At 35.1% G+C, this 15051-nt stretch overlaps 1 protein-coding gene across 12 annotated transcripts in view; it reads left to right on the top strand.

The window, feature by feature from the left end:
- Positions 1–15051, top strand: part of ADGRL3 (adhesion G protein-coupled receptor L3) — an 828952-nt gene that overhangs the window by 685365 nt on the left and 128536 nt on the right. For all 12 annotated transcript variants that reach the window (XR_007151634.1, XM_047856547.1, XM_047856545.1 and 9 more), the window contains 2 exons: positions 13339–13522; positions 14442–14564. Coding sequence is in view for 11 of the 12 variants with exons in the window: in XM_047856547.1 (XP_047712503.1) it covers positions 13339–13522; positions 14442–14564 (307 nt within the window). In the remaining variant the exon portion in view is untranslated. The remainder of the gene's footprint in view (positions 1–13338; positions 13523–14441; positions 14565–15051) is intronic.

Below are 15051 nucleotides of genomic sequence, written 5' to 3'. Positions count from 1 at the left end.
ATAATATAAGAACATACAGTTATGGATATGAATCTTTTGAGTCATCCTTTGGAAGCTGCTATTACCTGCACAGTCAGGCTGAGAACTGATTGGAAAAAATTGGTAGATAGATGCAAATGAACACACACACAGTTTTCTTCCTTCCTTCCTACCTTCCTTCCTCCTTTCCTTCCTTTCTCCTTCTCCTTCTCCCTCTTCCTCTTTTCCTTCTCCTTCTCCTTCCCATTCTCCTTCTTTTTCTTCAAAGGCAGATGGTTTGTGTTCTTTAAAGTTTACAAAGAATTTGAAACACACTTTTAATTTTAATTCACGACTATGATTTGCTCATTACGGATTTGTTAATTTAGTTTGTTTGTTTTGCCTTAATTATCCACTAGATATCTCTGGGCTAGGCACCAGCAGTGCCAAAACAATGTCTGTCTCCGACTATGGAAAAATACCGCATAATAATTAACAACAGAAACATTCAGGAGTTAATAGTTGAGCACATGAGCCCAATAACCTTATCAGCACTGGGATACAGCAACGCACATAACAGGCAAAATCCTGCTGTGATATTTCTAGGGGCAGAATATAAACAATACAGTAAGTATGTGAAAAATATGGCCTATGAGATGATGATAAATACTAAGGAGAAAAAGAAATGCATCACCAAGTTGATATTTGAGCAAAACTCTGAAGGAGGTGAGGGAGTGAACTATGCAGATACATGGGGAAAAGCACTCTCGTAGAGAAACAGAAAATTTCTGAGGTAGAAACATGCCTGTGGTATTCCAGGAGGCCAGTGCAACTGGTGCATTGTGATTTTACATTTTTTTTAATGTTTATTTTTTTGAGAGAGAGAAAGAGTGAGACAGAGTACAAGCAGGGGAGGGGCAGAGAGAGAGAGGGAGACACAGAATCTGAAGCAGGCTCCAGGCTTGGAGCTGTCAGCACAGAGCCCAAGGCGGGGCTTGAACCCACAAACCGTGAGATCATGACCTGAGCCGAAGTGGGATGCTTAATGGACTGTAACTGGTGCACTGTAAAAGAGAAGAGGGTAAAAGAGGTAGCAAGGGCTCAGATGTGACAGACCATCATAAGGATGCTGGCTTTTATTCAGAGAGACACAGTAAACCACTGTAGGTTTCAGAGCAGAGTGATGACGTGACCTAATGTGTTTTAAAAGTAAATAATAGATTATTGGAGGAAAACTAAAGCCTGAAACAGGGTGACCAAGCACAATAGGGTCAAATAGACTCATTTGAGTCTCACTGAGACTTGCTGAGTGTGAGATGCTGAGATAATTACTCAGGTTCAGGATTTCTTTTTAAGTGTACCAAACAGGATTTGCTAAGGGATCATATGTGACATGTCAGAGAAAGGAGTCAAAATGACAAAATGTTTTGCCTGAGCTTCTGGAAGGATGAAGTCACTATTTATTGAGACAGTCTGTCTGTGACCAACTTGGGACCAGAACAAAAAGCACTTCACTTTGGGGCATGTCAACTTTGAGATTCCCGTTAGTTGCGCAATGCAGATGTTAAATATGCAGTTAGTTATATAAGCATGCAGTTCGGCTGAGAGATCAGGCTAGAAATCATCATTTGGCAATGTTTCACTTCAAGTGGCATTTACAGCCAACGTGCTAGATGAATACATCAACACAATGAGTGTAGAGAGAAGAGGAAAGAATCTAGGACGGAGCCCCAGGATACTGCCATACTCTAAGAGTTCAGGGAGAAAAGAAACCAACAAGAGAGGCTGAAGAACAGCCTTGAGGAACAAGGGAAACCTGCAGAGCATGGCATTCAGGAATCCACTCCAGTTCGTATTTCACAGAGGAGGTAATAATGTCAATGTCTGAATCTGCTCAGAAATGCTGACACAGGTTTTCAAGGATAAAAGTAATGTCAACTGTTGATTAATTGAAAAAAATCCCAAAGCCCATATATCTATATTATTATGTGTACTTTCTGATTTTTTTTTTACCTATTCCTTTCATTCTTTTGTCTCCAATGCAGACTTTCTTGTGAACCTAAGTTGCCACTTGCGTCTTGGACAAAGTGCAAATTGAATTATGCCCGTTTTACTTGTCTGCCTTTGGTGCATGAGACAGGAAGGATTCTAACCTCCATTTATACTGCTAGGAAGAAATTAATGAGTATTTTCAAGTTCCTTGTTTGGTCACTTAATTGGCTGTGTGACAAAGAGCTCCGTGGTGCATGTCAAACAACTTTCAGAGTCCTCTAATGATTTGTGCTTTGCTTGACTTGTGATACTATTCTGTGTGGCCTGTCAGGCTGGATATCCTTGTTAAAGTGGCTAGAATAAATTGGCTAGTGGTGTGCATACAATGTAGTATATTAACTACAGCACCAGGGAGTACTTTTAGCAGCTCTTTCAAGAGATTTCGATGTTTGCCCATAAGCATCAAAGCCAACCCAAACTTTCATTTAATATAATTAAAAGGACATCTGAAAGTAGTTTGAATCACAGCAGGTTCTTGAGGTTTGGTAACCCTTTGTTAAAACCCTGTGAACTTAATATATTTCACAGCTTGAGAAATCTGCACTTGATTTGTGTCAGTAAGAGAGAAAATATAAATCTGCACCCTGCGTGTTTCTGGTGCCCTGAACCTATTGCTGGAAAACATTGAGATCAAAGAAAGTGACTTCCATCGACAAAACCAGAGTAGTTTTCTTCAGAGAAAGAAGTTGTAAGAATTCTCTCCTGTAAGTTGTAGTTATTAAATGCTGTGAGAAAGCAGTCGTTGAATCAAAAGACAGTGAAACAGCATGTAATGTAGCAGAGTAAATTATACAGGTTATCATTTAAAACATGGACAGGTCACTTCATCTATCTCATAATTAAAAAACCTCCAAATGACAGATGTTAATGATGGAGATCCTACTTTGACGTGCATAGAACATCATTCTGGGGAAATCTCTCAAAATTCCTGTGGTGAATGTGTCAGGTCAAGCAGTGATGGCTGCTTTACAGTCATTTCCGACTCTTCCATTTTGCACATTCCTATAAATAAACAAAATGTTCCAGCTGCTCTTTGTATATACATGGTTTATGAATGCTTCGGGAAGTAATTCGTATGAGGGTCAAAAAAAACCCTTCTGTTTTTAAATAAAACATTTTCATCTGAAACAAAAACATTTTCCCACTTCTTTTCACCAAGTTGTATTCTCTCTTATAATTTTCTAACCAAAGCCTGGGTCATTAATTAATTGTTAATTTCACGTTCTTTCTAATGCATCATTGCATTCTGAAGGGTTTACTTTCAGAAAAGTTTTAAATACATAGGCTATATAAATATTATTTCTGTGCAAAAAAAAGGATAGACGTCAGTTTACTTTGTTATTTCTTTAATATCTCTATGATCACATAGCTAACCAGAAGGAAAAAGATATTAAAAATAGCATTACAGATTTAAGACCCTACTTTCTGAAGCTATCATTACCTTTTCTGATGCAGGTCAGAAAAGAAATGGAAGTTTTAAGGTATAATTTGCAGTAAAGTAGTTGCCTGATGGCTTGGAACCAAACAAATGATTTTTTAGTACTGCTCCCTACAGAGTTATAATTTTGATATTTTCCCTTATCTAATGTATGAATTTTATACAGCTCGTAGTATCACAAACTTTACTATGGTGACTTAAACAAACCAGGGTTTTATTCATATGCATAAAAAAGAAATGCAGAACAGGATTAGCATGAAAATTCCACATCAGAGACCAAGACTTCATCTGTTTTTCTGTTCTATTATCTTTAAAACATGTGCTTCCATCCTCAAAATGAGACAATGGCAGGGGTGCCAAAGTGGCTCAGTCGGTTAAGCATCAGACTCTTGGTTTTGGCTCAGGTTAAGATCTCACAGTTCATGAGTTCAAGCTCTACATTGGTCTGTGTGCTGTTAGTGTGGAGCCTGCTCGGGCTTCTCTCTCACTCCCCCTTTCTCTCTCTGGCCCTCCCTACTTATACTTTCTCTCTCTCAAAATAAATAAGAAAAAATGAGACGATGGCTACTTAGGTTCCAGTCATCACTTCATGCTAATCTCTAAACAGGAAGATCTCCCCATCATCTCCCCAGGCATTCAGCTCTTTATAGCAATCACTATTATCAGCCTCTTAAAAATCCTACCAGAGAAGACTATTTTTATTCTTATCCATGTTTTTGTGATCAATTTTATTTTTATCAATCTTGTCATACAATCACAAAACCGTATTGTTCTCTCTGCCTACATTAAGGATTTTGGGGTTAGCTTGTGGCAGAACCATGCAATGGGGCAGCATTCCTCCACTGAAAGGAATGAACGTGTAGAGATTGCATCATGGTTTATGTCAACAAAACAACTTGACCCTTCATCAGTAGGAAATGGGTTGAATAAACTGCTACACCAAATAATGGAATACTCTTTAGCTATGGAAGAAATGAGGTAGATCTTGCATTGATTTAGAAAGGTAGGTGTGGTATATTAGAGGCAAAAAACAAATAACAGCATACTTGTAGTGATCACATTTGTTGGTATAGACATGTAAATATTTGTAAGTCTGGAAGGATCCATGACAGTTAGAGTGATTTCTTTTTCTGGTGAGGTTGGTGGTGTTATCCCATAAACCATCTTTCAGGTTTTAATTTATATACTTCTGTATTAAAAAATACATTACAAGTGTATACTTTTAAATTTTTTATTAATATACATTATTTTATATATTTAGATGCCCTACTTCAAAGTGAAATTTCATATAACTGAACCGATTTTTCCCTCAAGAACAGCTTCTCTGGGTGTTTTTTCTCTTTATTTTATAACCATTCTACCAGTTCTTATAAAAATATCTAGAGTCATTATTTCAAGAAGAAGGGCTTTTTGGATGTTTTTATGGTTGAATTCATTTTGAAACCAGTGGAAACTCTCCTCCCTTCTGTGATACAACACTCTTCTGGCTCCTTTTTCTTCATCTCAGGTGTTGACAGTTCTTTCTACATTTTCTCTATCATTAATGTTTCTGGGCCATCAATTCTTCCTCTACTCAGTTTATCTGGGTAATGTCGGATGTACCAATGGCTTGTTTCTTACTTAAATTTATGTTGCCTAAACCTGTATGTCAAGAATGGATGTTTAAGTGAGCTGCAGCTGAGGGGGGTAAGAACATGCCCCAGATGTGCCACTTTGGCATACTGATTATTTGAAAGCAAACATACTAAAATAACCCTTATCTTCCATTAGATTCCCCTATATATTTCCTAGTCAGTTTCCCACAATATACTGTTCCTGAAAGCTTAAACTCTTTTCCTTTATGTTGTCACTTCTTTACAAATATATTGTCCTTTTGTTTAAAAAATCATCTAAGCTCTCAGTCCTAACTGCTTCTTTAAATCTTTTTTCCTATGTAAGTTCCTATATGCACATAAAAATATTAAATAAAATTTGTATACTTGTCTTTGGTTTATCTTATCTCAGCTTAATTGTCAGGTCCCATTATAGAACCTAAGAGATTGGAGTTGAGGAAAGATTTTTCCTCCCTTACCAGGCCTCTGTAGACCTTTTAAATTGATGCTATTCAAGTACATAGCATTCAAAATAGGGAAACCAAGAATTCATTATGTTCAATGCCCTCTGCATTTTAATAGACAAAGCTTTGCTTCTCTTTTAAATCTCTACTTTTCTTCATCTCCATAGCCAGAATGCATGGATTTGAACCCTGGTTCTGCCCTACGTTAGCTAATTAACCTTAAGCAAGTTACTCAAGTTCTCTCAGTCTGTTTTCTCACCACAAGATGAGGATAATAATCACTTTTACCTCCTTGGGTTATTGTCAAAGTCAAAGGAGCTGATGCATAAAGCATTCAGATCAGAGTTTGGAACATTCTCAATAAATATTAACCATTATAATTTACATCACTCCTCTACTTGAAATTTTTCAGTGACTTCTTGTTGTCTTTAGGAAGAATTGCACACATGCTTTGCAAACATCTTTGAAAACTTGCCTTCACTTACTGTCTTGTCATGGAACCCTCAGCACTCTTTGCTCTGCCATAGGACATCTTTTCAGTTCCTTGGAGGTGCTTGTTCTCTTTCACCTCCAGAACTATATGTACCTGCTCTACCTTTTGCCTGTTTGGTCCATGTTGAATTTAAACTTGGAATTGTACTTCACGGAGCCTTTTCGATACAGTGCTTGAACACTGTTTCCACTATGTTAATGTTTGCCATGTTTGTACTTGTGTAATTAACTGCCCTCACTATATTGTCATCACTTTTAAGGACAGGAGAACATCTGACTTTCTTGCAGCATCTCAAATGAAGGTACTTAGTTAATATTTGGTGAATAAATGTTGAGTTAGCAAGACGTTTGAATCAAGTTTATAGCTCTATTTACCTTCTATAACACAATATAGATTTGACAGCATTCAATCATTTAATTCTAAATTAGATTTTTAAATAGTACAATAAATTACAGTTTGCTAAAAGCAATACATTTTTAAGCAACAAGGGATGTCTTAAAGAGGCAGTCTTTTCTATGAAATTTTAGTTTCATCTTGTTCTACTGTTAAGGCTCTTATTACTACATTAAGGTCAGTTGTGTTATATAATCTAATTTTAATTAAGACTTGAAAATGCCAACACTTCACTGTAATATAAAAGGGAATTCAGAGATTAGTAGTTTTTATATGTTTAATAATATTAAATGACAGTGATTGTAAAAAGAACCTTAGGTTTATTGATCAGATGTGTAAATATCAGTCACTCAACTTGACTTCTAATAAAAAAAAAAATCCAGCAAGTTCAAAACTGTTTTTGAAGACTCCTCTAACATTTGACCTTTAAAACTTTGATTTGAATCACTATATAAAGGTAGATTAGAATACAATGTGCCCTATTCAGCAACAATTTTAAACTTTTGCTCTATTTTATTTTATTCCCAACTGATAACTTTCATATCAACAAGTCAAAAATGAAGAATTAAAGAAAGTTTAATTTTTAAAAGTATAAATCGGTATAAACTATGTTATGTATTATATATGTAATTATATATTGTATGTTTTATAATATATGTCATATATAATATTATATACACACATATATATAGGTAGAAAACAGGGGACAGGAGCAATGAACACATTTAATTCTCTTTGTCTGCATATCCTGAGATTTATACATGAAGAAAAATACTTAAACATAACTGTATATATAATACATGAGAATAAAATAGCAATGTTCAGCATAATGATTACAGTATATATTGGCAAAGAAATGCTATATTCAGGAGAACACATCAAAAAACAAAGATATGGAAGTAAAGAGTAAAATAAAATTTCAGATTACTGGAGAGTTTGTCAAAAGTTTGTCAGCAATTTATTACCTTAAATTTATGCACTAAGAGGGAATAATTGCTCTTACCTTTGTAATGGGCTGCCTAATGATAATTTGCATATTTATAAATGTTTGTTCTACTGTAATACAAAATAACTTTTAAAAATAATGAGTGAACTTAATATAGAATTCCTTTTCTATTCTGTTTTTTTTGGTGGGGGGCAGGAGGCATCTTCATAATTCTGCTTTCAATTCATCCTTTGATATGTTTTCAGAGAAAATTTTCTAAAAATAGATATCTAAACAAATAGCTCCTTTGTTAAAAATACTTAGTGGCTTAATATTTTCTATGCAGTAAAGCCCAAACTTCTATCATACTGAATGAAGACCTTCTAAGATCTGACTTGTACCTACCATTTCTCCCATCACACTCACCTTGTCTCACTCTCTTTCCAGGCACCACACACTTTCCTCATCCCAAACTCAACACATTCCCTGCCTCCCTACCGCTTTAGTTTTGTTCTAATCATTAACTTGCTTATTATGTTCTTTAGCCTCAAATTTCCTCATCATAATCAAGGAAAGTTTATTCATCTTTTAGTCTCTAACTCAAAATCAAACACCTTCTGGGATCTTTTCTTGTTCTTCCTGTGTAAGAATTCATTACTTTTTGTCCCATATGCTGTGAGTTTTTAGCTCTATTTTGTGCTTACCTTCTGCCTTGGAGTGTAGACAAACTGAAGGCTGACTCTATGTTTTTCTTCTCTTTCCTAACCTCTTCCAACAGTGACTTCCCTAGTTGTTTGCATATCATACATACTTAATAGGACCTCATTGCATTACATTGAAAGTGCACTTTGGTATACTTAAAAACATTTTGGAAAGCTGTTTTGTAGAATATATTGTTGTTATGCATAGTGGATTGCATTTACTACAATAACCTGTGGTTCTGCTTTTCTCCTTTTGAACTCTGATTGTCTTCTTAATTCTCTCTAATTCAGCCTGTCTTCCAAATCATGCGATGATATCTGAGCACTTTATACCCTCAGAACACCTCTTGGGAGACATGGCAAAAAGTTATAGAACTAGATGTTTTCATTTTCCTATTATATATAAGGTCATTAATGATTTTGCTCAGTGAGCACTTATTGAGTACCTAAAATATCTCAAGGCACTAAAATTTACTTTGGGAAAACACCAGTGAACACAGTCTCTCGCTATGAACATTGTAATCTAGTGAGAAAGCCAGACCACAAGTATGGATAGTTATAGTCAAGGTGAATAAGTACTAAAATGGGAACCCATTATGACATTGAATCTCTAAATGGTAAGGATACAGATAATATTGGCTAGTTCCTAGGGTTTTTTTCCTTTGTACTTACGTATCTTTTGCTCTTATAAAACCAATACCTTCAGAGATTATTTTTTCCTGCTAGCATGAAAATGGAGAAAACTCACTTAAGTTTGAATCTTCACTGGATGGCAGTCATTCAGCAAAAAGTTATTGAACACTTCTATGCCACACAGTTTTGGCACTTCTAAATGACATAGAGTTGCTGCCTTCATGAGGCATACCTTTTCTTGAGTGAGAGATCTAAATTAGTCATGTGGATAAGTAACTAAGATAAATATTTTATATACTTTAGGTAATGATACATGATACAGAGAAAACAAAACAGATAACAGATTTACAGGTAGGGGGATTCTCCCTAGGTATGCTGATAATGGAAGAACTCTTTGTACTTGAGCTAAAACCTAAAAAGAGCTTATGATTAAAAAGCCTATCTTCAGACAAATGCAATGGTGGTAAAGTAATATATCTTTTTACAAAGCATTCATTCTATTTGGATCTTTGGTGGTTTTCAAGTGAAGAGAGAGGGGTCACTAAGTTCTCCAGGTGATTTTGCTTTCCTAGTTTGAGATTTACTCCCCACTCTTGAGTAAGAAGTGCCATTGACATGTTTCTCATCACTGATGCTAGGCTATTTCACAAGCATGAACTCTTGGAATAATGACAAAAGTTGTTACTAGAGAGATATATAGCTGGTTTTCCCCCAAATTTTTCACAGTATTTATAGCAATTAAGTAAATGCTTCCTTTTGAAATAGTATGATGATACACTTCATAACATTTTTTAGCAAACATACTACAATTATATGCTATGAGTAAAACTAGTCAAATGAATTTGTTTAAGATCTGAATTTTATGATTGGTGGTCCAATAATGGTGTGTAATGCAAATGTGTATCCAGAAGGATATGGGATGCCCATGATCCTGGGGTGAGTTCAAGTGACTTTTACACTTTCTAATTTATTTTTGATTTTTAGAAACAGTCAAAAGTCACTTTAGAGTCTATCCATAAACTATACAACTGTATAATAAGAGTAATATCTAATAGTCAAAAGCCCCTGACTACCCTCATGTTGGAACATAATGAGATTTACTTTCTTGTGTAGTTCTCACTTTGTTGACTGGTTAGAAAACATAAATATGTTCAAAGACACACGGAAATTTAGTGACTATTAGAATGCAAATTTCCAGTGCTGTCTCCTATCCAGTTTCTAGTGTTTTACAAAAAATAATAAAGTGAGTTAGCATTTTGTTTCTGACAAGTACATTTTTTATTAAATTTACTTTTCTGAATTTTAGATTATTTCAGTCTGTACCTGTCAAAACCATTAGGTGATTTTTTTTCCTCCCAGATCAAATCATTTTTTTGAGAATATAAATTTAAGATAAATGCAAGACCAAGCATATTTTCTTCCAAACTTATCATATAAATTTTAGATTAGAAAAATATAGCAGAAAAAGAGAAATCGGTGAGAGCTGTTGGACATTAAGTGATGTCCCAGTACCTTACTTTAATCAAATTTATTGTACATTCCCTGTTTAATTTTGGTTCTAAGCATAGGTAAGCTCATTTCCTTGTAACCAAATAAAATGAAAGTCAATATGTTTGTAAGGAGATGTTGTTGAACTGATGAAAGCAATGCAAATAACTAGTTTGACCAAACACACACACACACACACACACACACACACACACACACACACACTGACCTCATGTCATCATTTGTGGATAAAATATACAAATGCAGAAATGTATAAGGAAAACAAAATATAGATATTCTTTTGTCACTGAAGAGTTGTGACTATTTAATTGGCATCATTAAACTGGTAACAGGGACATATCAGCAAACTTTGGAAAGTTTAAACACTGTATTACACTAGCAGAAAACAGGACAGTTTTTTCAAACCTCTAAAATACACATTATGAATTATTTAATACACATGTTCCTGTACTCTCCTATTCTTCACAGCTTAAGGTGGCATCGTCTTACAGCAGTTAAGTAGTGAAACAGTTTATGAAGATTGCATTGTAGAAGTTATACCTTACAGATCTCACTTCAGAACGGATATTTTGTAATTATCAGATAGGACATGTGCTTCATTCAGTGAACACCCCCCTCCTCCCAAACTGGATTTGGATATCCAATGAAAGTCAATGTAAGATTATACCTTAAGCACGTGTTATGAGCCAGGCAACATAAATGGATTTATATTGCCAAGCAATATAAAATGGTTATATCATCATCTCTAATTTACAGATGAGGTACAGACAAGTTAAGTAACTTGCTCAACATCACACAGCTAGTAAGTGGCACAGTCCAAGTACAAACTCAGGAGATGTGGTTCCAAATCCCATACTCCAGTTTTACCACTACAGGATTCTGTCTCCCAATCCTTGTGTTGCCATTTCCTTAAATTTACACTTAAGCAGTCACAGTAGATGCTTTTTAAAGAAGAATGAATAAATATTAGATTTGTGTCTTAACCCATCCAGGTTTTAGGACTATATGTTATGTCTCCCACTTCTACAGTAAACTTGGAAATCATTTGGGCTGTAATAGAAAGCTTCCTTAAAGATTATAACTTATTTGGGAAGTTGCAATGGTACTTAAAATTTGTAACTATAAAAAACACTGCACTACATACATTTTTTGGGTTCAAAACGAAGATAAATTAGTAAGGGGTGCCTTTGGTTTGTTACCCATTCAAACATGGTATTTTACCTAAAGCAGTCTGTTGTAAATGGGTAGCCTTTAGAACATTTTCAGAGTTGACTACAGTTGTTTGTTTTTCTTGTTTTTCTTGTCTTTTTTCCTCCTTTTGCATTTTTTGAAATTAAAAAAAAAATAAAAACAATAAAGGGTGGAGCAGAAATACTGCATTTATCCCTAGTAAAATTTTCCCTGAGGTAAGGTTTAAATTAATCAGTGTAAGATTGTTAAATAATGTTAAAATGGCTGCTCCTTAAAGAGCAGGCATACTTTCTGTTGCATGTGGGGTTTTCAGAGCATTTCCAATGAGTTCAAAGGATCATCTAATCACAGAAAGAATACTGCTTTGCACTTGAGAGATCGAGGTTCTCTGGCTTCTGAAGATACCTAAACTTTTTTTGTTCATTTATTTCCTATGTGACACCTCCTTTTTGGCATATCCTGTTGGCATTATCCCTATGGAGGACGTCCTGAAAACCAGATCGTTTTGTTGTGATTGGAAATGCTTTTGTCTGACTTCTAGGTCATGCTTTAAACTCAGAACACATGACAAAACTAAATGACAGAACTATGTCAAAACGCCCAGTCATTAAACTCATGAGAGATTTTTTTGGTGTTCTTTTGCTAGTTTTTTTGTTTTAAATGATGCAAAATATTCAAGTTGCGAGTGGGACTATTTTAAATAAACGTCCAGTGATGTTGCTTTTTGGCCAGAACTTGGAATCGCGGGGGGAAAATATCAAGAAAAAACAACTCTTATCAAAAGGCAAATTAGTTTTTGAAGCTGGTGTTAATTGGCAGCCAAGGTGTTTCATTATGAAGCTGAATTTTTAACAGTTGTTACTTGGTTACTATGAAAACACCAGCCAGAAGAAAACACTGCAGTGTAATGGATATTTCTTCAATCTCTCCTAATCCTTCTTCCAGTGTGTCAGTAACGTGAGTCTTGTTTTAAAACACCCATGCGCTCTGTAGAAAGTGCCTGTGTTGGCCGTTTATTCAAGTTTATTTCACGATTACATACATATTTCATAATCAACGGTATCAGGGATGATCACTTTAAAACTGCAGGTTTTATATTTTTCTATTTTGCAATTCTCCGTTTGAATGAAACCTTAGGAAGACCTTATTGGGAGAACTTTTTTTTTTTTTTTTTCCTTTGTAACCTAGAGCATAAAGCTAACCACGGGAAATATATAAATTGTAACTAGGGAGATGATTCTTTTGGATAAAGCAATGAGAACTCTGGTGCTTTATCTCTGTGGGTACCTACTGCTGGTTTTTTTAAAAAGGAAAACACCTAAGGGCTACAGGTAGCAATTTCCAACTGTTTACTCCCCTCCCTAACAGTAAACAGCATGAAGAAGGTTTTTCTTCGCACATAACATATCCAAAGCCCCTGGGAGTATGTATGCTTTGATATATTTTTTTTCCCATTCTGACATTTTACCAGCTGGTTAAGAAAAAAATTTCTTTGCTCGGTGAGTCATCAACCTATAGGCAACTAATTCTTATATTGTCCTGTCTATAGTCATCCCTTTCATCTGTTGTATTCAGCATGTAGTTTTATGGTGATGTATAGAAAAAAAATCTTTTTTTTTTCCTGTGGGTAATATGATAAAAGTGTTGGTTTCAATTACTTGCCAACAGTTACCCAGCCAAATAATTTAATTATGTGATTATAGTCTTATTGAAGCCTTTGCTATTGATTCTAAGAAGCAAGCACAGATCTATTTGTTGTCCTTCAAAACAAAAGCTGATTTTTCTCTTGCCTTGCAGTCTCAGCTAGGGTTTTAACAGAAAAAAAAAATAATGAATGCTTCTGCTGCAGCATGTCACAGGGGAGGCTGGGACAATACTGAACTCATGCACACCGCTGATCCTTGCTTGCTGAGCAACATGTACACCTGGATTTCTGACAGCTCTGTGAGTTCACTAGAGACCTCTGTCATTCTGTTCATCCTCTTGTAGGCAATGGTCGAGACAGTTAACAACCTCCTCCAGCCACAAGCCTCAAATGCATGGAGAGACCTGACTACAAGTGATCAACTACGTGCAGCGACCATGTTGCTTGACACTGTGGAGGAAAGCGCTTTTGTGCTGGCTGATAACCTTTTGAAGACTGACATTGTCAGGGAGAACACAGACAATATTCGTAAGTGGCCTTTGTTATACAGAAGGGCCAGAGACCCTTGTACAGCAGAAGAGAGAAAAGAAAAAAAAATATGCGGTAGCCCAGATATTATGAGTGATTTTTATTTCAGTGTAGATCAGTGATTCTTTTCTATAATTGGAAGGATATCACCTGCCATTGGCTTAAAAGGGTCCTCATAATCAGGTATGTTATCCTCCTTAGGACATTCCAATATTGGATATATTAACCTGAGATCAATCACAGTGAGGTCCTTTGCTTTGTATGTCTGAATGTATCTATGCATGTATTTGTGCTATTTAAAGTTTTATCCTCCTAATACAGTGCTTATGGGTCACTTCGGTTATAATAAGAATGTCTCTGAATTATATACTATAAAGAAATCAGTCATTTAAGTGAAGGTGATAAAACCATTTTTTGTAATTGTGTTATTGGCTCATAAGGAGTGTAAATCTATTTTTATTGTGCATAAGGATGTAGCTGACAGTTTTATTTCAGAAGATTTGATAAAGCTGTTTCAAGCTTATTAGATTTAAAGACACATCAATTTTGATACCATAGTGCAGCTCTAGATTGTAAAAATATTTTTACTTAATTCACAAGATAAAGATACATTTTGAAAGTAAACTTAATGTAAATGATGAAGTATAAGGATTTGAGCTTGAATTTTAAATTTTAGGCTTTATAATTGATACATTTGTATTCTTATTTACCTGATTTTAATAGCTTGGTTTGCTTTACTTTAAAATACTAAAGAAATACTTTCTAAATGAAACATTGAAGTACTATAAATTTTGACTACTATAAATTAATAGAACATTAATTCCAGTGTTTTGATTTCAGAAATATTTTAGTGATTTAGGAAATCATCTTAGCTTTGGTGCATTTCTCAGTGAAGACTGATAACTCTTTCCATTAACAGAATTGGAAGTTGCAAGGCTGAGCACAGAAGGAAACTTAGAAGACCTAAAATTTCCAGAAAACATGGGTCATGGAAGCACTATCCAGCTTTCCGCAAATACTCTAAAACAAAATGGTCGAAACGGTAGGTTAGCGTTTGTTTGTTAAGCATGATGAAATTGAACTTATCATCAATGCCTTGTTTCTTGGCTTGGGAGTTTATATCTGCTATCCAAAAGCTCTCCTCTCATTCAACTATTGTCTTTCTCCTCTTATCTTCTGCACCAGCAACACTGCAATGTACGTGTCCACAAAATTCTCAGTCAGATTTGGAAATTGTTCTGTTCCTTTTCAGTTCGAGTAAAATGTCAGACACTTGAAACTGAGGAGAATTAATGACCAACAAAATCCAGATATCTGACTTTTTTCTTCAAGGGAGTAACTCCCCCCGAGTTGACAGATTGAGTTTATAAAATTTTTAATGGAAATTTTAATTCCAATTTTAAAATTGTACATCTTTTTTTCCTTATTCATTTATTTTTGAAAGTGTTTCTATGATTTTTCTTTGCAACACATACAGAAAATTTAACTGTAAGAAGATGACTTTGGGGGTACCTGGGTGGCTCAGTCAG

The sequence above is a fragment of the Prionailurus viverrinus genome, chromosome B1, assembly GCF_022837055.1.
Source record: "Prionailurus viverrinus isolate Anna chromosome B1, UM_Priviv_1.0, whole genome shotgun sequence".
NCBI classification, from domain to species: domain Eukaryota; kingdom Metazoa; phylum Chordata; class Mammalia; order Carnivora; family Felidae; genus Prionailurus; species Prionailurus viverrinus.
The sequence above is the reverse complement of the archived record's forward strand: the minus strand, read 5'-3'. Positions and strand labels throughout refer to the sequence as shown.